Genomic DNA, 23,189 nt, shown 5'->3' on the forward strand with positions numbered 1-23,189 from the left:
TTCTTTAAAATGTCTACAGAATCATTAATTTGCAAAATTATCACGAGCAAACTGAACAAATTAGAATGTAGTGGGTTAAGATTGGGGAGAATGTGTTGCATTAATATCCTAGAATTAATGAGGTACAAACAACATACTTTATTTAAAGTGAAACTCTTAAAAATTGCTTCCTCTACAATGTCTTGTCAGTTGTTAATATTTTACATGCATCTAGGGTGACCCAAAGTTAGTTATTCATTGCAGACATTCGCAGACATTTTATAAGGTATTTGCTTATAATATTGAAATTTCATGAGCAACACCAGGAACTTCCACTAGTTACTAGTTTATATAAACATAACAAAGCACTTAAGGACACAGCAGTGGAATATGGTTAACACAGCGGCACGAAGTCCGCTCCAGCAGCTCCAGTCAACTGTAATGAATGCATTTCTGGCCTGATCAAAGTATACACTGCTCAAAAAAATTAAGGGAACACTTAAATTACACATTGGATTTTGATGAACAAAATATTGAAGTGGAAAACCTTTACTGAGTAATACTGTGTAATTCATTGAGAATAAAATGATGAAACAACAGTCAATGGAAACCAAAATCACCAACCTACTGGGGGCTGGATTCAACATTACACCAAAAATCAAAGTCAAAAACTGAAATCACAGGCTGATCTAACTTATGTGAATTTCATCATAGCAACCCAAAACTGTGCCTAAGTAGTGTCTATGGTCCCTACGAGCCTATAGGGACTCCCGACAATGTCTGGGCATGCAACTGAGATGACGACAGATGTTTTCCTGATGAATCTCCTCCCATAACTGGACCAGGGCATCAGTGAGCTCCTAGACAGTCTGTGGTGCTACTTGGTGTTGTCAGATGCACTGACAAATAACACCCCAGAGGTTCTCAATTGGATTCAGGTCTGGGGAATGAGTGGGCCAGGAAATAGCATCAATGCCTTTGTCATCCAGGAACTGCCTGCACACTCTAGCCATATGAGGCCTGGTATTGTCCTGTACCAGGAAGAACCCAGCACCTACTGTACCAGCATGAGGTCTGACAATGGCTCTGAGGTACCTTACAGCAGTCTGGGTACCATTGCCTAGCGCATGGGGGTCTGTGTGATCCTCCAGACCATTACTGACCCATCAACAAACCGGTCATGCTGGACGATGCTGCAGGCTGCATAACGCTGACCACAGCACCTCCAGACACTTTCACATCTGTCACATATGCTCAACGTGAACCTGCTTTCATCTGTGAAGATAACAGGGCACTAATGTTGGAGCTGCCAATTGTGGTATTCTCTGGTGAATTAATCAGGCTGCACTGTGATGGGCTGTGAGCACATGTCCACCTAATGCCACTCTCATGGAGTTCAGAAACATGCACACCAGTAAGCAGCTGGGAGTAATTTTTTATGGCTCTGGCAGTGCTCATGCTGTTTCTCCTCGCACAAAGGAGCAGATACTGGTCTTGCTACTGGGTTGACTTTAAAATTCTGCTTATGGTTTATAAAGCCTTAAATAATCTCGCCCCATCATATATATCAGAATGTCTGACACCTTATATTCCAAATCGTAACCTCAGATCCTCAAATGAGTATCTCCTTAGAATTCCAAGAACAAAACTTAAGTGGTGATGCGGCCATCTGCTGTTATGCACCTAAAATCTGGAATAGCCTGCCAATAGGAATTCGCCAGGCTAATACAGTAGAGCAATTTAAAAAACACTGCTGAAAACACATTACTTTAACATGGCCTTCTTATAACTTCACTGGAATTAAAATCCTGATACTCTGTAGATCTAACTTATTATAACTATTCATAGTGGCTCTAAAATCTGTACTAACCCCAACTCTCTCTGTTTCCTTTTCCGGTATCCTTTTGGTGGGTCTACTCAAAGAACCGTGATGTTCCAGCAATGATGGATGGATTAAAAGCCAGAAGTCTGTATGACCATCAACATCAAGTGACTCCGTGAGAACCCTAACTACAAAGAGGACTATTTCATTTATGTTAGGTAGAATGCCCAGAGAGGACTGGGCGCTCCCGTTGCCTGGAACCCCTGCAGATTTTTTTTTTTTTTTCCTCCAGCCATCTGGAGTTTTTTTTTCTTTTCTGTTTTTTCTGTCCACCCTGGCCATCGGACCTTACTCCTTTTCTATGTTAACTAATGTTGTCTTATTTTAATTTCTTATTTTGTCTTTTATTTTTCTTTTCTTCATTATGTAAAGCACTTTGAGCTACTTTTTGTATGAAAATGTGCTATATAAATAAATGTTGTTGTTAATGTTCTTCTATGTCCCTGTCCAGCTCTCCTTGTGTAACGGCCCATCTCCTGGTATCTCCTCCACACTCTTGAGACCGTGCTGAGAGACACAGCAAACCTTCTTGTAATGGCAGGCATGGATCTGCCATCCTGGAGGAGCTGGACTACCTGTGCAACCTAAATTGGCTACAGGTACTTCCTTATACTACCAGTAGTGACAAGGACACTAGGAAAATGCAAAACTAGAGAAGAATCAGTCAGGAAGGATAATGAGAGAGCAATCTGTCTGCGCAATTGTGTGTTTTTACAGGCTACCACCTGTAAAACCATTTCATTTTTGAGATGTGTCTTACTGTTGCATTTTTAGTGCACCTTTTGTCTCTTTCACTTGAACCAAAGCAGGTGAAGTTCTTCCTAACTGGACAGACTGATATCTGACTTAGTGTTAGACTGTGATGATTGAGTACTCCCTTAATTTTTTTGAGCAATGTATATATGGAGACTGCACATACCACATCTGAAGAGCTTTAAATTGAGCCACTATTATTAAAGACAATGTCATACTACGCACATCTTCCAGTGACTTTTAGTTCACACTTTCATATATATAATCTGATTGAGTCGGGGGCACTTGGTGGCATGCACCAATGAATTCAGTTGTGTGATGTGAAATGCCCAGCAACTCACTCCATCTAGTACATAACTTGCTCAGACAAAATTTAAACATGTTTGATTTTGTCTTTAGTCAAAGGGGCAGGCTTGTGTCTATGAGAACCAAGTAATGCTCATATGGTAGTACTATGCATATAATTCAGCTACGAGGAATAAGGAATGCAGAAGAGAAGCTCACCTGTCTGATGTGGTATGCTTTACATATCACAACAGAATAGAAAAAAGAAAAAAGGGCAAAGATTGCAGCTAAATTCGGCACACCTGTTAATCCTTTGCATAGACACTGGCTCCGTCAGGCAACACACTATTGGCTGTCACATTGCCAGTGATTTTCAGTTTTGTAAATTGACATTGGTCTGGTAACGAGATCAGCAACTGCAGTTAGCAAGTTTGACATACCCAACTACTAGCAGTAACACAATGTGACATTGGCTTAAGTATAGGTGGTCTCTGTTCTTGCTCCCTTTGACAGACTTGAAACCCATTCAGATTTAGCTCCTACCTTCCACCCAGTATTGCTGATAGGTTCTAGTTAGCTGCTTGAAATGGAAAAAGTAGGTTAGAAATTGTAAAGCTCAATGGAAAAATTAATGAAAAGCTGAGGCACAGTGGTGCAAACCAAACCCTGACTACTACAATGCACAGCTGCATGGTATAAACAAAGTCTTTTGGTAAATAATCGTTGAGGCCTACAGCAATAAAGCCTTATTTTTCTAAAAGATAAAAAATGTCAGATCAAAATGGCTCAGAAAGTAAACTTTATTGAACAATGCATTGTTAGAAAAAGTTTCCAGCAGCTTTAGTTAAGCAAAGCAGCCATGCAAGAGTTAAAAAAGATACTATTGGCAGTTTTAAAAGACATAAAACCCACAAAGCTTGCAACAATAAACATTCCTAACTTATATGAACATAAAACTGAAGGAGGATGCTGCTTACAGGCAAAGAAAAAAAAAACATCAAATAGCACAAAGATAAGAACACTAAAAACAACTTTAATTATTCAAGTATAAAAATCTAAAATTACAGTTTATGAGTTTGAAAAGCTATCATCACAGATTTCTAATTATTTAAAGTAGATGTTACTATTAGGTATTTGTTAAATTCGAGCTACAGAAATGTTCTGGCTCACAATTTTATGTCAATAATGAATTATGAGGTGAAGATGATTAAGAGATTAAAAAGTTATTCTAATCAGAAACTGGATAAACTGACACTTTTGAAATTGGGAAGTCTGTGGTATTCTATTGTAATTGAAAACTAATTGGTAGTTGCTAATCTGGAGTTTACTGCAATATCATTTAAACATTCATAAAAATACAGCATTGCTTCCTACAAGTGAATAAAGCATCACAAGGAAAACAGCAGCTGCATATTTTTACCTGCTCCAGACTGATTAGCTCCATAAGGAGGAGGTTGCACAGTTGAGGCAATTACACCACCCCCGGTTACCAAACCTGCATTATTATATGCACCTGGGGAGGAAAACATTTAATTTTATATATATATATATATAAAATACTGTGTGCTCAAGGCATCATTAAGACTAAACTAACATATTAATTACGACAACAAGACAAAGAAAGACGTAACAACTGACTTCCTATACAAAAACTCAGGGAAATAATTTCTGAAAATGTGAAGTACATTACATCACAGTGTTTATAAAGTAAAGTTCTATTGTATAAGCTCATAGTACAATTAAAGTCAGAAAGTGTTCACAGGGCAAACCTCCAATAATCAAATACTGCAGCAAATACTACAATATTCTCATAAAATGTCACAGTATTGATTTTGACAGACAGAAGAGCTTTATTATACTCTATATCTGCATTTCCAGCACTTTTTGCTGTTGCTTAGAGTTCATTGCTGTAAAAAGCTACAATCTTTCCATCTTACTTGGCGCAATGGTTGCATGTGGTCTGCAAGGTGGTATTGGGTAAGGAACAGGCTTGTGAGGATTATAGGTTGAAGGTGCCTGAAAGAAAACAAAAACAGACAGCAAAAATGATCTTTAATATGATTACTGAAAATACCGTATTGCTTCCAATTTAAGATGTACATCCTTTAAAAAACATATTCAAAGAAAAAAAAAAAAGGACCAGTGTATATACAGTTAAGTCTGTAAGTATTTGGACATTGATGCAATTTTTGTAATTTTCTCTCTGTACACCATCGCAATGGATTTGAAATTAAGCAATCAAGATGTGACAGAAGTATACACTTTCAGCTTTAACAGGTTTAACAAAGGTATTACATTAAGCTTTCTGAAATTACAGCTATTTTTCATAGTCCCTTCATTTTTAAAGGCTCAAAAGTAATATATATTGTTTTAATACTTGGACGAAAATCCTTTGCACTCAATGACTGCCTGAAGTCTGGAACACATGGACTTCACTAAATGCCGAGATTCCTCCCATGAGATGCTTTGCCAGGCTTTTAACTGCTGTTGGTTTCTGTTGCTGCTTGTTTGTTGGTCTTTCTGCCTTCAGTTTTGTCAGCAATAACTGAAAAGCATGCTCTATTGGGTTGAGATCAGGTGAATGACTTAGCTATTGAAGAATATCCCATTTCTTTACCTTAAGAAACTCTTGAGTTGCTTTTACAGTATGTTTTTGGTCATTACCCATTAGCACTATAAAACACCTTCCAATCAGTTTTACAGCATTTGGCTGAATCTAAACAAGAGAGTGTAGCTCTACACATGTCAGAATTCATCCAGCATTCTCATCATCAATAGGGTAGGGGGGAGGCAGGGAGTTTAGGACAGGTTTAGAAATGTAGATGGAAGAACAATAATGTAAAAATAAAAATGCATAGTAATGTATATTCTTGCCCATGGTTTAAGTGTAAAAGTAAAATGAGTACCACATTAACAATAGCTTGCCTTAAAGCTAGAACCATCAAAAATAAAACAAGCGAGTTGGAGTTGTATGTGGAAAAGCATAGTTCTGAAATTATAACAATAAAAGAAACCTGGCTAAATTACAAAAACGGGGATGAATAGAACATAGAGGGATACAATTTTTTAGGAAGGACAGATGGAACAGAAAAGCTGGTGGGGTTGCTTGTTTATTTCAAACATAATTTAAATGCAAGTCATCTTCAGTTGGATGATTAGCCCCATCTTAGTGAGGATATATGGCTTTTCCTGGAAAGACCCATCTTTTTAGTAATACTAAAAAGACAAGTTTACAGGGGGATATTAGTCATGGGGGACTTTACGCGGATGTTTACTGGTATAACCTTGCAAACAGCAGAGAACAAGAGGAGTAGCTTTTAGAAGTGATCAGTGACTGTTTTTTAACTCAGTATGTTAAAGCACCAACATGGGGTGAAGTCTGTCTGAATTTAGCATTTTGTAATAATCAGGATAGAATTGAGGGTTGAACCACTAGGGTCAAGTGACCAAAATATAATACAATTCTCAGTGTTGTGGAAGAGTGCAGATGTTAAGACTAAAACTGTTAAGTTTAACTTCAATGGAGAAAATTTTCAGCAGATATGGCAAAGTCTAAGCGGGACAGATTAGGATAAGCTTTCAAGTGTGGAGGCAGTCGACGAGTAGTGGAACAGGTTTAAAAGCATTTTACATGTAATGCAGCACAGGTGCATACCTGAATTTGGAATTAGTAAGAAATTTAAAAAAAACTGCAGTGGGCTAATAAAGAGTTAAAGAAGCTGCAAAGGAAAAACAGCTGTATAAGTTGTATAAGACTAATAACTCCAATGTGAATCATAAGGAGTATGAGAACATGAGGGCAACCAATGAGAAAGATATTAGGGAGGCTAAAGGATAGGGAAGAACAGAGTAATATAGCAGATAAGGTGAAAGATTACCCAAAGAGTTTCTTTCCATATTTGTATTGTAAAAGAACAGTCAAAGAGGAGGTGAGGAGGTGAAGTGCATCAAGAACAGTAAAGATGAATTAAAAAATACAGGCAGTGAAAGAGTGGATGCTCTAAACTCTCATTTTTCCAAGGTCTTCACAAGTGAGAAAGTATATAACCTCCCACTGGTAAAAGGGACTATTAAGAAGGTACTGAGTGATTTAGAAATTGTAGAGGGAGAAGTACTGCTTATATTAAATAGGCTGAAATAAAAAAAAATCTCCAAGATCTGAAAATATTTACCCACAAGTTCTTAGAGGTTAGTACAGTAAGTACATATATAAACCCTTGCCACATATTTCTAGCAAGTTACTGCACACTGGGGAAATTCCCCAAGGACTGTAAAATGGCAAATATTATCCTCTTATATAAAAAGAGTGATCGGGCAGGTCCAAGCAACTATAGGGCAATAAGATTAACATGAATTACAGGAAAAATCAATTGAAACATAATAAGATTATAATAAGAGTAACACATGGCAAGAACAGGAGTTTTACTGAACGGTCAGCATGGGTTCAGAAGAGGAAAATCACGTTTTACTAACATGTTTGAATTTTATGAGGACGCAACAAACGGGTACGATCAAAACGGAGCATATGATATTATTTATCTGGACTTTCAGAAAGCATTTGATAAGGTGCCACATGAGAGACTAGGAACCAAACTAAAAGAAGTGGGAGTTCAGGGTATGTTTGTATATAACTACAAAATTGGCTCTGACACAAGAAGCAGAGGGTTATGGTGCAAGGAACCTTATCAGAATTTGCCAACATTAATACTGGTGTCCAGCAGGGGAAAGTGCTAGGGCTGCTGCTGTTTTCAATATATATAAAAAATTTAGCTAGGAATATGAGCTGATAACAAGCTGGTTAAGTTTGCAGATGATAACAAGATAGGTGGATTGGCAGATAATCAGGAATCTGTTGAATCATTACAGAGGGATTTGGGCAGCATGCAGGCTTGGGCAGATTTGTAGCAGATTAAATTTAATGTCTGTATATGTAAAGTATTACATGTAGGAAGTAAAAAAAGTTAGGTTTGAATACACAATAGGAGGTCTGAAAATATAAAGTTCACCTCGTGAGAAGGATTTAGGAGTCATAGTGGACTCTACACTATCAACCTCCTACAGTTTTCAGAAGTCATTAAAAGGGCAAATGTTAGGTTACATGGCACAATGTGTAGAGTACAAGTCCATGGAGGTTATGCTCAAGTTTTATAATGCATTGGTGAGGTCTCCTCTGGAGTACTGTGTACAGTTTTGGTCTCAAGGCTACAAAGAGGACACAGCATTGCTATAAAAAGTCCAGAAGAGAGCAACAAGGCTGATTCCAGGGCTACAGTGGATGAATTATGAAGAAAGATGAAAGCAGCTGAGACTTTTCAGTTTAAGCAAAAGAAGATTAAGAGAAGACATGATTGATGTGTTTACAATTATGAAGGAATTAGTACAGTGGATCAAGACTGTGATGTTAAAATTGGGGATACAGTTGGGAACTTTATCAGGATAAATTTCGCACAAACATTATGAAGTTTTTCTTTACACAGAGAACCATAAACAATTGGAATAAGCAACCAATTACTGTGCTAGTCAGCAGGGCATTAGGGACTTTCAAAACAAGACAATGTTTTTTTAGAAGAATTGAATGGATAGGACTGGTGAGCTTTGTTTGGCTAAATGGTTCGTTCTTGTCCAAATTGTTCTAATAAACACCAGTGATCCACTTCCATCGGCAGCCATACCTGCCCATGCCATAACACTGCTCCCACCATGTTTGACAGATGATGTTATATGCAGCTGTCCCTTTCTTTCTTCATACTTTCATTCTGGTAGAAGGTGATCTTGGTTTCTGTCCAAAGAAATATATTCCAGAGCTGGGCAGGCTTTTTAGGATGTTTTCTGACAAAGTCTAATCTGGCCTTCCCGTTCTTCAGTGTTACCAGCATCTAGAGGTACTGTAAATTCATTTCATTATGTAAAGCACTTTGAGCTACATTTTTTTGTATGAAAATGTGCTATATAAATAAATGTTGTTGTTGTTGTAAACCATCTGTAGTTACATTCATGAAGGCATCTCTTTATTGTAGACTTTGACAGTGATATGCCTACCTCCTCAAGAGTGCTCTTGACCTGGCTAGATATTGTGAAGGTTTATTTTTATACCAAGGGAAGAATTCGGCAATCATCCACTTTCGTTGTCTTCTGTGGTCTCCCAGGCATTTTGGTGTTACAGAGCTCACCAGTGCATTCCTTCTTTTTAAGTGTTAGCTATCTCTTCGATAGGTTTATTTTGTTTTTTCAGCCTAATGATGGCATTCTTCACTTGCATTGAAAGCACTTTGGACCTCATGTTGAGTTTCAATGAACAGCTACCAAATGCAGTCTCAGTGCTTTAAATAAACTACAGATTCTTTACCCATTTAATCGATCATGGAATAATAAGGGAATAAGCCATGCCTGGCAATAAAACTGCTTGTCAGTCACATTTCCAATTACTTTTGAGCCTTTGAAAATAACGGGACTCTGTGAAAAATGGCTACAATTTCTGAAAGCTTAATGTAATACCTTTGGTAAGCCCCATACATTAAAGCTGAAAGTCACTACTTCCATCACATCTCAATTGCTTAATTTTAAATCCATTGTGGTGGCATACAGAGAGAAAATTACAATAATGGCATCAATGTCCAAATACTTAAGGACCTAACTGTACAAGAATTACAAGCAAATATATTTTAAAAATGATTACTGAGCAAAAATGTAAACACATTTAACATATAGTATACTGGTAAATAAAATAATTCATCAGCATAAAATAAGAAGGAAATAAACACTGTACAGTTTTGTCCAACTAGCTTTATTTTAAAAGTTCCAAGGATGTTATCTGATGCTAATTCTCATAATTTGAAATCAATACAGCTTCATCATTTTTTTCACCATTACCCCATAGGATGTAATTTTAAGATCCATCTTCCATATTTAATGAACAACATTTTAAAAGCGAGTTTGTAATTATTCCTTCCAGTACTTCTTATAAGCTTTTGAAAACTATTCTATAGTTCTTGATGCTGATGTCCTTTTTATTTTGCCACTCAGTGTTTGAGCATGATCAGTCTGATTTACCAATACATCAAGTCTTCTGCGAATTAGATTTTTGAAGTTTGTTAATAAACACTTCTAAGAGGATGTAACTCACTATTCATTTCTTACTATCCAATTACATTTTTGGTTTCTGACTTTATACTTGATTCTGAGATTGCCATTCACTACAAGCATGCTGCACTAATAGGAAAGTGCACCTGGTAGACACTACAACGCATACAGCGCATCACTTTTTCCACATTTTGTAATGTTACAGCCTAATTCCAAAATGGATTAAATTCATTTTTTTCCTCAGAATTTTACACACAACACCCCATAATGACAACGTTTAAAAGGTTTACTTGAGGTTTTTGCAAATTTATTAAAAATGAAAAAACTGAGAAATCACATGTACATAAGTATTCACAGCCTTTGCTCAATACTTTGTCGATGCACCTTTGGCAGCAATTACAGCCTCAAGTCTTTTTGAATATGATGCCACAAGCTTGGCACACCTATCCTTGGCCAGTTTCGCCCATTCCTCTTTGCAGCACCTCTCAAGCTCCATCAGGTTGGATGGGAAGCGTCGGTGCACAGCCATTTTAAGATCTCTCCAGAGATGTTCAATCGGATTCAAGTCTGGGCTCTGGCTGGGCCACTCAAGGACATTCACAGAGTTGTCCTGAAGCCACTCCTTTGATATCTTGGCCGTGTGCTTAGGGTCGTTATCCTGCTGAAAGATGAACAGTTGCCCCAGTCTGAGGTCAAGAGCGCTCTGGAGCAGGTTTTCATCCAGGAAGTCTCTGTACATTGCTGCAATCATCTTTCCCTTTATCCTGACTAGTCTCCCAGTTCCTGCCGCTAAAAAACATGATGCTACCACCACCATGCTTCACTGTAGGGATGGTATTGGCCTGGTGATGAACGGTGTCTGGTTTCCTCCAATCGTGACGCCTGGCATTCACACCAAAGAGTTCAATCTTTGTCTCATCAGACCAGAGAATTTTGTTTCTCATGGTCCGAGGGTCCTTCAGGTGCCTTTTGGTAAACTCCAGGCGGGCTGCCATGTGCCTTTTACTAAGGAGTGGCTTCCGTCTGGCCACTCTACCATACAGGCCTGATTGGTGGATTGCTGCAGAGATGGTTGTCCTTCTGGAAAGTTCTCCTCTCTCCACAGAGGTCCTCTGGAGCTCTGACAGAGTGACCATCGGGTTCTTGGTCACCTCCCTGACTAAGGCCCTTCTCCCCCGATCACCCAGTTTAGATGGCCGGCCAGCTCTAGGAAGAGTCCTGGTGGTTTTGAACTTCTTCCACTTACGGATGATGGAGGCCACTGTGCTCATTGGGACCTTCAAAGCAGCAGAAATTTTTCTGTAACTTTCCCCAGATTTGGGCCTCGAGACAATCCTGTCTTGGAGGTTGACAGACAATTCCTTTGACTTCATGCTTGGTTTGTGCTCTGACATGAACTGTCAACTGTGGGACCTTATACAGACAGGTTTGTGCCTTTCCAAATCATGTCCAATCAACTGAATTTACCACAGGTGGACTCTTAATTAAGCTGCAGAAACATTTCAAGGATGATCAGGGGAAACAGGATGCACCTGAGCTCAATTTTGAGCTTCATGGCAAAGGCTGTGAATACTTATATACATGTGCTTTCTCAATTTTAAATTTGAAAAAATCTCATGTAAACTTTTTTCACATTATCATTTTGGGGTGTTGTGTGTAGAATTCTGAGGAAAAAAATGAATTTAATCCATTTTGGAAGAAGGCTGTAAAAAAATGTGGAAAAAGTGATGCGCTGTGAATACTTTCCAGATGCACTGTATCTCAGCAAATCCCTCCATCAATTATGAAAGATCCATGGCAAGTTTTTTTGAGCTTAAACTATTTGTAGCTCTGCAAAATTTTTATTTTGGTACTGTTTTTCTGTTCTATACTATTTATACTATACCCATATTAAGCGTCAAACATAAAGATTACTCTGCAAGTAATGGAGTCACTTGAAACCTGTGCTTAAGTACAGAGTGAGCCAAAATGAAGTACAGTGATCCCTCCTCGATCTCGGGTGTTGCGTTCCAGAACGCCCCGTGAAAGGTGAAAATCCGTGAAGTAAAAAAACATATGCTTATTTTTATATATTTTAAGCCCTTATAAACTCTCCCACACTCTTATAAACATTTCCCGCACAGTTATACAGCATAAACCCTTTGTATTCTCTTAGATATTAGGTAAGATTCGTTGGAATTATGTATGTAAATACACTGCTTATATACAGTAAAACCTAAATATTATTTTAAAGATATCGAGCGTCTCCGATATCACATATGTTACAGCCATTACGATAGACAGGCCACCAGCAATAAATACGTACAATGCAAGAAAAATTGTATACAAAAATGTGTGTACAGTGACACTAAACATACGTACATGTACTAAGTACTGTACGTAGAAAATTAATTATGGTTAATCACCAACAATGACACGACAACTTGTCCGATAAAAATGAGTTTAATTTTACTGCACAACAAAGGAGAGCGTTACAGCTCTTCTAAAGGAGTCTCTTCAGGCGACTGTGTAACACCGCTGCTGTTCTTCTTCCGGCAGTCTTCAATCCAAATCCCTAAAGCAGTTTCCATCCGGACTACCGCCTTATCACATCCCCTTACAACTCATTTTGCGCCCTGGTTAAAGGACACTGCGACCATAGATCTTATATTCTTTTCCTTCTTTTAAAATAAAAAGAACTGTGGACTCATTGATGCCGTAATGGCGTCCTACAGCGGTGTAGCTGTTTCCTTCCTTCAACATACCCAAAACTTTTACCTTTTCAGGAATCATTAGCATCTTCCATTGGCGCTTGGACATGGCCCCTGAAGCAGTAGCAGGAGCAGATCGTTTTGGAGCCATAACAAAGAGCTTGACTATGCACAAAGATAAACACAAAAGAGCACAAAAGTTAACTCTTTACACAGCGAAACACATTGATGCTGAATGAGCGAGACGAGATTTCCTGGTTAATGCAGCAGAATCGAATTCGGCACTCTGTCACTGAGCCAATCAGCACACAAAAACTTAACCGCGTGCTCTGATTGGGTAGCTTCTCAGACATCTGGCAATAGCGTCCCTTGTATGAAATCAACTGGGCAAGCCAACTGAGGAAGCATGTACCAGAAATAAAAAAAACCCAGTGTCAGCAGAAATCTGCGAACCAGCAAAAAATCAACGTTATATTATTTGGATATGCTTACAAATAAAATCCGCGATAGAGTGAAGCCACGAAAGTCGAAGCACGATATACCGAGGGATTACTGTACCACATTTCTCCATGTCATTGCGCAAGGTAGATGCGACCAAGTGGCTTGGGCTGGGTGTCCTTTGATAGGCGATCCATTGTAGCTTTCAGTCGGCAACATACTTTGGTCTGGTGCACACTGTGCTTTAGCTGTCAAAGCATTCTTCAAAAACAAATCCATCATCACTATGCAATGCACCTTCTGAATGCACTTCAGCATTCCCAAACTGGAAAACAATTCTTCAGTGGGTGGCTAAATTTAGACAGAGAGGTACAAGCACTTTGAGCTACTGTTTATATGAAAATGTGCTATATAAATAAATGTTGTTGTTGTTACAACATTGAACAGAAAATCTCCAGGCCATCCTCAGATTATATGAATGCCTGAAAGCATCCAAGCTATAAGGACATCAGTTTTGCAGTCTCCTAGTCGTTCAGGGAGTAAACATGCATCTGCCTTAGGCATTTCCATCACATCTTTGTGGAGGATTTTCCATGAGGACCTTAATTTCCATCCATACAAATAATGGTAGTGCAGAAACTCAAAGAGAGAGACTGGGAGAGCCGTAGAGAGTTGTTCACGAACACTCTGCAAACCGTTCTTTAAGATGCCATCGTCATGTGCAGCAACGAGGCACATTTCCATTTGAATGGTTGCATAAAAAAGCAAAACTTTTGCTTTTGGGCTGAAACCAACCCTTGTGATTTTCATCAGAGACCCCCGCACAGTGAATGTGTTACAGTTTGGTGCACCGTTGCAGAATTTGGCATTGTAGGCCCTTACTTTTATGAGGATGGGGGAGGCAACGGTCACCGTCACTTCAGATTGTTGCACTGAACTGCTAGAGAAATTTTTGTGGCCCCAACTGGAAGAAATGGATGTGATGGATGACTGGTTTGAATGGGATGGAGCAACAGCTCATACGATGTGGAGATCCATGCAAGTTTTGCGGGAGATGTTGCCGGGGAAGCTAATCTCCTTGTGCAGAGATGTCGGGTGGCCTTCACATTCACATGATCTCACTCCATTCGATTTCTTCTTGTGGGGCTATCTCAAGTTGAAGGTTATACACACACCGACCTGAAAACCCTCAAGGATGCTATTCACCACAAAATCATCGCTATTCCCCTTGAAATGGCCGAACGACTCATGCGAGCATTAAGAAATCCTCTCTAAGAGTATCGCTAATAATGGCCACCACCTTGAAGATATCATTTTTAAAACACAGTTGAAAAAATCTATTTTATATTCCCTTTCTTGTGTTGTAGTAAAATGTATTTTATATTGTAGCATTTTTGTAGAATGAAAATTTGAAATGTGGTACTTCTTTTTGGCTCACTCTATACTTATATTTTAGACAAGAGTCAATAAATTAAAATTTAGTATGAAAAGTCAACCCTTCTTGAGTTACAGTAGTACTCCTGTATGTGTTACTGTGCACAATTAATATTGAAGGTGTAGTTTTCCTAAGACAACTTTATTTCTGAGCCAGTTACACAAAATTTGAAAAGAAAAAAAAATCCTTAGAGAAATAAACAGTAGTATTTTCCTGTTTATTTGCAGAGCAAAACATTTTTCTTAACCTTGATTTTTACATACAACTAATTGTTGAACAGTAGTTTTTGGGGATCTCCTCTTTGACTACAATAAACCATACTATTTCATAGTCTAACATTTAGTTCTAGAAATTTATATGCATTACATGTTGTATCATTGAAAGGATTTTCACTGATAGCAAGATCTTTGCAAAGTTGGCATCCCATCCAGTGGTTTAACTTGGTTTTGTCACAAGTGAAGCAAAGATAGGTACCAGCACCCAGCAACCCTATACTAGATAAACCAGATTAAAAAAATGGATGGAGGGTTGGCTGGACAACTGTAGCCTTATTTCTTTATCTGGGCTATGTATGGTGCTTTATTAAAGAACTAATGAATTCTTCATCATTTCAGCTCACTAAAATGCACAACACTACATGATAAAACAATTGCAACTTACAGTCAAATGGTCACTTCATCATGCTCTTGAAGGACAATGATGATAAAAGCAGTGCTAATGAAAGGCTTTATTGACTTGAAAGCACAGTGGTATTTTCACGCTTGGTAAGATAAACCATGAAGACTTTTTTAAAATAAGTAACTACAATAAAAGTAATCTTGTGCTTAAATGTGATCCCTGACATAACAAGAAAACTGACCAAAACAAAATTTGTTAGCAACTGTTTTCAACATTGAACATTATAAATGACAATAAGATGTCGTGTCCCTAAATCAAATGTCATGAAATATAGCCATATTTCCTTTAAATAATCAAGACAAACACACAACCTTAATGTATTTAAAATAAAAGAATTCAATGTAAATTTCAGTGAAAAATGTACTGCTTAGGAAAGTGGTCAAGAAGCTGATTAGTAAATACTTACTATTTTAGCTTTCTCTCACAAAAATTAGTCAAATCAAATATTTTGCTTGAAAAACCAAATTAGCTAGCAGATATTTTAATAAAATGTGTTAGAAAAACAAACATCTTCCAAATTAAAACATAACTATATAAAGATTACTTACTGGACATAAAATGTATCACTGGTTTAACATGTAAATAACAGGGAGATACTTACAGGTTTATATGGTCCAAGAATCCTGGCAGCAATTCCTCTCCCTTCAATGGAACTGTCATCACCATCCCTTTTGGCTGGAGTCCCCTTCAAATTGTAATGACACATAACCAGATACCTACTATTAACTAAACTCACTTTTTCATTAACAATGTATGCAAAAAATGTAGCAAAATGTAGCAATCTATTTCCATAAGAGAAATTACAAGTATTTAGGACAAATTTAAAAAATACACAAATAGTTTAATCTACGCATAACTGATCACTTCAAACCCAAATTTACGTCATACAGCAAATAAATATTCCTATACTCTATAACTCTATCAAAAATTTCTTCTTCATCAAGAGAAAGCATGATGATACATCAAGGGTTTTAATAGTATAGATGGACCTCAGGTTATGAATGAGTTACATTCCCATAGATGTTCATGACTCAGTTTTGCATGCAAATCAGAAATAATAATAAAGATTATTGAAAAAATCTGTCAAAATGTATATTATTAACTGTTGAACAGAAAAATATTTTAACTTTCTTAATACAATGATAGTGAAACAATATTACTGCACTTTAACTTCCACAAAAACAAATTTAAAAACTCAAATGAACAACAGGTATGTACAAGAATGTTGACCTTATGCTCAAATATCCTACAGTTTTTCATAATGGCAGAGGATCTTGTGGATTTGGAAAACTGATATTATTAAAATCCACCACTAACTAATAATTGACCCAAGGGCAGAAATGACCCGTCTTTGCTGAGTGATCATTAAATGTTGCCCTCCTCCTCCTCCTCCTCCTCCCAGCTGCTATACTCCTTGAAAGGGTATGGCTGGGACTCATACTTTGGGAACCGAGAATTATAAACAGCGGTTTATGCCAGATGTCAAAATGATCGGCTGCTGACTGAGTTGCTCACATTTGAAGGAGCATTTGTTGATACGTGCACTTGAAAGCACAAAGGGATAGGATATTAGGGATAGAAAAAAGAACAATAACAAGAGAGCTAATTTTTGCTTTTTCTGCAGGTAATACAAATGGCTATAGATTAACATACATGCATAACACTTTCATAATTTTAATGTGCCACTGCAGTTTTTGAACTAAGATTCAATATTAACAAATTTTGTCATAAATAGATTACTGTAAAGATACTACAAAACAAAAAGCTAAAAAATAGGTGAACAAGGACGAGAACCACTAATTTAAAGATGTCAGGAAGAATGTTAAAATTAAAGAAAAGATCAAATAAAAACAAAAACAAAAAATTTAATTGAGACCCAAAATTGAACCCTCCCAAAAGCAGGTTGCATTGCTAACTTAAAGGAATTAAAATTACTTTTGGATAACAGTTGCATTAAAAACTTAAGTGTAGAGATTTAAACTGTATGAAAGTTACCAAAAGGACTTACAGGAAATATTCCATTTATCACACTTGGTTTTCCTTGTGGATATGGATTTCCAGGTGTAATTCCACAGGAAGAGATCATAGCATCCGGAGCTTGACAACCAACTTTGGCTGCCTACAAAAAACATGGAAGAACAAAAAAACGGAAGCTTGCCTCAGCAAAATTTTATATGAAAAATATGATGTATTAAACAAAAAATACACTCCAAAGGTACGCTGGAATTGTTTGCATTTGGACAACACTTATATTATTTTAGTAAGAAAAGAGATTGATTAAAGAGATAACTTTACAGATCAATTGTGATTCACTGCACACCTTAAAAGAGTACTGAATGAAGATTTAGAAAGATGTAGGTAGGTAAAAGAAGAACACTTACTTGTTCTAAGATTTTTCTACATCGTTTTTTTTCATGTAGATGGATACGAAAAAGGTCTTCAATGGGTCGATAATTATGTGCATCAGAAATATTTCTGTAAAAATATGAGTGTATAGCATGTAAAACAGCATTCTGAAGCGTGCTTGATCCAATTCAAAGTCATATGAGCTGGAGTCAATCCCACTAATATCTGCTGCAAGGCTTACAAACAGGGAACCAATATAAACATGCAAATTATATTTCATGCTAATTCACACATTTAAGTAGAACAATCTTAACATAATTATATTCTCCAAATGTATATAATTATACTAATTTAAATAATATCTTATTTGTATGAATGAGTTCAGTAGTATTCTTCAGCAATCAATCAATCAGGAAAATATTTCCACAGCCATTAAATTAAAAAATCTAATTTTATTTCTTCTTGTAGTATGTGTGCAGTGAACAGTAAATCTACCTTACGATAAGCAAGGAAAAAACATAATGCGAGAACGGGATGCTAACTACTAAGTTAATCAATTCACTCTCTGTTGTCAACCAAACTAAGGATCTTGATGTGGAAGTGCAAATACTGTAGTGCATTAAAATGAAATTATTCCAATTTACAGACACAAAGAGCATCTACATTGGGAGGAAGAATGAGTAACTGAACATGCCTATCCAGAAAACGGTAGAAATATGGCTAATACAAAACGAATGTTTGAAATCACAGATTCTTTAGTGGAAGATCACATTTGCAAGAAATTCCATTTAAACCAGGAGCCTTAATCTGTGTTACTACACAAAATAGCGTGCACCAAAGAGTGGAACCGTAGGAGGAGAATTCCGTTAACACAAGCAAAAATAGACTAGTCACCATGTAATTGTATCCAACAGTAAGAGGTGTGCAATGACCAGTGGAATCAACCCCATAGTCAGAGGTGTCAAATCATTTTGAGCACTAAGTGAAGGTGGTGGTGACTTTCAAAACTTCTTTTAAGATAGACAGCATTGTAGGACCCCAGTGTGTCACTTTAAACCATGCTACAATTAAATGAAAGATGTGATAGTAGTGACACAGATATGCAGGTTTACACAAGTAATGGGTAACTCTCATACGTTGTGTAGTCTTCCAGCTGCAAAGGTAGGGAACCTTAGTTCTTAAGGGATTGGATGGATCCAGTTGTCACTTCCCACTTACAGTGGAATTAATAATTACCTGTACCCTTGATGAACAAAAGTCAGTTTAAAAGCCATATAAAAAAGAACAGATAACTAGTTATATCATGCCTGAAAAGGAAAAAATTACACACATTGATATTTTATATTTTTGAAGAGTTTAGAAAAAAAAAGGGTTTAAGAAACTATTCAACCAATTGTTGAATCTATTTTTACAGAGAATTAAGTAGATAACACAATATCTTTAAGACCTCCATTCAAAATGGAAGAATACGTTCACCATCATAAAAGACAGTGGCAATTAACAAGGCGAAGAACTCACAAATGAAAAGTCTTATTGTTTTATGTTTGCAAATACTGTGCAATATGCACAAACATTAATATAACACAATGAATGTTAGGTTATTAATTATAAATTGAAAATCATTAAATCTATGCTCTACTTTAAATACAGTATGGTGGAACTATCTATCGTGTGCTACTGACTCTAGGGATCTTGCTATGATCCAAATACCTGTATACTATATATTTGCCAAAAAGTAACTTCACTAACAAAGTTAAATCGAACTAAAATCCAGCTAAATGAACTGAAGAAGAAATAAAAGTGTGTCATAAAGGAATGGGTCCAAGTTCAAATTATATACTAAAACCTTACTAAACATGATTAAAGGTTTTTGATTGGTATTTTTGCCAAAGCATTGGTCAAAAGACATTGTAAATCTAAACCTAAAATATAAAATTTAATGATGACATCAATTGACCATTGTTCAATTAACTTAATGTATATTAAGAGATTAAAATGTATAATCTTACCATGTGTACTAATTTCATTGGTAAATTTAAATAAACCAAGTGTTGCAGCTCAACGATATAAGACATGATGTTCATGTCTTATAGGCTGCATTTAAGCTAATCACTGAACCACTTTGCATCCAAATGCAGAAAAGAACCTTCCAGCAAAAATTAGGCATGCAAAATGTAGCTTGGTTTGTGAGCATACAGAGGATGAAGTGGTTGCCCAGCTGAAATACAAACTCAGAACATCTAAAGTGGATTACTAAATTCAACACAAGAACTAGAATTACAAGGATGGACTTTGCTTCTTGGAGGGAATGCTGCAGATCACTTCAAACTCAAGCCTCTGATTGTGTTTCAGGCAAAGAATCCAAGGTCACTGAAAGGCATTTGGAAGAGTCAACTGCCTGTCGTCTGGAGGTCTAACAAGAAGGCATAGATGACGCTTCAGATTTTTGAGGAGTGGTTTTTCAGCCATTTTGTGCCAGTAGCGAAGGACTAATGTGTTAGCAAGGGACTACCTTTTAAGGTGTTGATAGAGCTGGACAATGCTCTTGGTCACCCTGCCCGCTTGAGGGACTTTAACCCTAATGTCAAGATGGTTTACGTTCCACCTAATACCACTGCCCTTTTACAGCCCATGGACAAGGTGTCATTGCCTCTTTCAAGGTCTACTATCTCTGGAGGACATTTGCTATGGCCGTTAATGCAACTGAGAAGGACAACAACCTGACACTCAAAAGACTTTTGAAAGTCTTATAACATTTACAATGCTGTACAAAACATTGCTCTTGCCTGGGATGAAGTGAGGCGAACAAACTTAAATGGTCTGTGGAAAAAACTGTGTCCCCAGTTTGTGTATGACTTCCATGGCTTCGAGGACTCAGTGGAAGCTATAACAGAGAAGGTTGTTGCCATGGGTAAACAGCTTAATTTGGAGGTGGAGGCCGAGGATATCACAGAGCTACTGGCATTACATGGAGAGGAGCTGTCTGCTGAGGGCCTCATTTAGCTAGAGAAACAGCTGATTGCAGAGGAAGAGATAGAAACCCCATAACCCAAGAGAATTACCACCAATGGTTTGGCAGAAGGTTTTTCTATGGTAGAGGACAGTTTGGCAAAATTTCAGGCCGAGGACCCAGCTGTTATGTATACCTTGCAATGCTATAGGCAGATTTTGGAAGAGAAGTCATCAACCTTCCAGACTAGCCTGGAACAATTCTTTAAGAAGGTAGAGAGGCCTTCAACAGATATTATACCCTCTACATCATCTGCTTCTTGAGATGAAACACCTGTAGTACAGGTAGAATCATCTCCAGTGTCTCCTGCATGTTCATTAGACAATCCCGATTCACCTGATCCAGTATCTCCAGCACCTTCTGCAGGTTCTCTTGCCTCTCCAGCTTCCTCCTCCCAAATAGGCGACTCTTTCCAACCTTGCAATGCCCCTTGCAGTGTGCAAGCCAACCACAGGAATAAAAGTAAGGATTTTTTCTTTTACATGCATTTTTTGTCATTTGTTCTTTTACTAGAGTACAGTATATTTATGTCCTTATCCTGTGGCTTAGTTGTGTTTTATGTACTAGATTATGATTTTACAACTTTGTTAGGATGGGTAAGTGACTTAGGCTAGGGTGTGTTTCGACACATCACTCTCCAAGGCAACAGGTATGGGGGAGGTTGTTTGGTTTACATCACTATCGTAGGAATGGAACTGTGTCGTAACCTAAGGACCCCTGTATGTCGACAGATTCCTTTGCCTAAACAAAAGAGGTACAAAACCCTTTCCAGTAATGTGTCAGTTTCTGAGTTGCTTTTCACTTAATTCTTACATGCATAATAAGTCAATAAACAGTTTTACTGATCAAAGGGGAGTTGAAATGATTGATTTTATATTGAATATGAAATTCAATCATAATTTGAATCCCTAATTAATCTACATATAAAAATTGATGTAAAAAATGGAACAAAGTTACATTTGTTTAGAAAGGCACTGAATAAAATGAAAGATTTAAAAGTGTGGATAGTTTTTTAATCAAAAAAGCCAGTTTCCAGAATAGCAGATCACCACACTGTTGTTGCCAAAGAATGTCTAAGCATGCATTTACAACCACTATGAAATACAATGGACAAGCAATAAAAGTTAATCTGCCAGCTAACAATAAGACTTTTTAATAGGAGAAAACTTACAAAGCAATGTGTTCCAGAGCAAGAAGTTTGTCTTTTGAAAATGTAAAACAATTAAGAATGTTGACCACTTTGGTTGTAGGAATAGCCACCATTTTCTAAAGAAAAAGAAAAAAAGCAAGATGATCAGATTTGAACAGTCTTATAACAGTCATGTGCCAATTAATTATCCATCTACTTTTTTTATAGGTTAAAACAAGCCACATGAACTCTCAGTCTTCTGGTGAAGTTCTTGTAGACATCAAAATAATGACTATGGTAAACCTGAACATCTATAGCATAACAATAAACAAAACCAATTGAAATTTTCAAATCAAATATTAAACAGCAGCATAAAATTCACAAAATAAATAGCACACTGGCAAAGTAGCCTCCTAGGACAGCAATGAAATGCCTCAAAAAAGTTTACTTATGACAATGTTTATTTAAAGACCTAAGCCCATCTCTTGGTGTTCCTGTATCCCCTTTATACTTTGTCCTTTTTTTCAAGCAGACAAACAAGAATAGGCTACTGGTTACAGTGGAAACGAGCAAAAAAGCTTTGCAAGGGGTGACAATTAAAAAAGTCTTACTTTTGGCAATTCAAGGATCAAAACTCAAGTAGTTCATTGAAGGAAAAACATCATGAGCTGTCATTAAAATGTATAGGCATATAGTCTGAAAAAAATTAAACCTAGAAGCAATTTTTTTTCCTGCTTCATTAAATTTGATTAAATATTTTTTTCCCCCAAAAACAAAGTTTAGAATCACAAATCTGAAAGAAATGATACAGGTAAATAATCATTTAGATTTATTGGTTTTAATTAGTCACTTAAGTATGAGGCAGCCTGAATGGTCTACCACTGTATTTTATTGTTATACAGAAAACACTGACAGGCAATCAGTTTATAAAGTGAAACCCATCACAGAGCAGTACTGGCCTGTCTCATTATTTGTATATTTTCTTTCTTCATCTTGTAAAGCACTTTGAGCTACATAATTTGTATGAAAACATGCTATATAAATAAATGTTGTTATTTTGTACACCTATAATGATGCATTATAGTAGCTATGGTACTTTGACCTTTTGGCTGGGTAAAAGAAAAATTATTTTCTGTTAAAATAAAATATATTTCTAATATTGTGCATACTGGAATATTCTTTACTTATAACTATTTTACTATCTGCAAACCCATTTCATGCAAGGTTATGGGGACAATTTCAGCAACAAAGGGTTCAACTTTGAAAAAGGTTCCAGGTCCCCTACAGAGCACATCTAAACTAATACATCAAAACATATATACACACTCAGTCATTCACAATTGACTAGTTCAGATTGTTCAATAAACATTTGCATGTTAGTACATGGGGGAAAAACTGAAACAACTACAGAAAAAAGCCTAGACCTGAACATGATTTCCAACTTCGGCTATACAGAAATAGGCTGAAGCTTCTTTATTTCCACT

At 36.9% G+C, this 23,189-nt stretch overlaps 1 protein-coding gene across 4 annotated transcripts in view; it reads right to left on the reverse strand.

Moving 5' to 3' along the window:
• proser1 (proline and serine rich 1) overlaps nt 1-23,189 on the reverse strand; it is a 58,550-nt gene that overhangs the window by 20,534 nt on the left and 14,827 nt on the right. For 2 of the 4 annotated variants that reach the window (XM_039745827.1, XM_039745826.1), the window contains exons 4-9: nt 21,748-21,842; nt 17,602-17,695; nt 17,229-17,339; nt 15,822-15,905; nt 4,837-4,915; nt 4,320-4,412 (exon numbers count right to left, since the gene is read on the reverse strand). In XM_039745827.1, coding sequence (XP_039601761.1) covers nt 4,320-4,412; nt 4,837-4,915; nt 15,822-15,905; nt 17,229-17,339; nt 17,602-17,695; nt 21,748-21,842 — 556 coding nt within the window. The remainder of the gene's footprint in view (nt 1-4,319; nt 4,413-4,836; nt 4,916-15,821; nt 15,906-17,228; nt 17,340-17,601; nt 17,696-21,747; nt 21,843-23,189) is intronic. The other 2 variants (XM_039745829.1, XM_039745828.1) reach the window with 1 other exon arrangement.

The sequence above is a fragment of the Polypterus senegalus genome, chromosome 2 (genome assembly GCF_016835505.1).
Source record: "Polypterus senegalus isolate Bchr_013 chromosome 2, ASM1683550v1, whole genome shotgun sequence".
In the NCBI taxonomy this organism is placed as follows: domain Eukaryota; kingdom Metazoa; phylum Chordata; class Cladistia; order Polypteriformes; family Polypteridae; genus Polypterus; species Polypterus senegalus.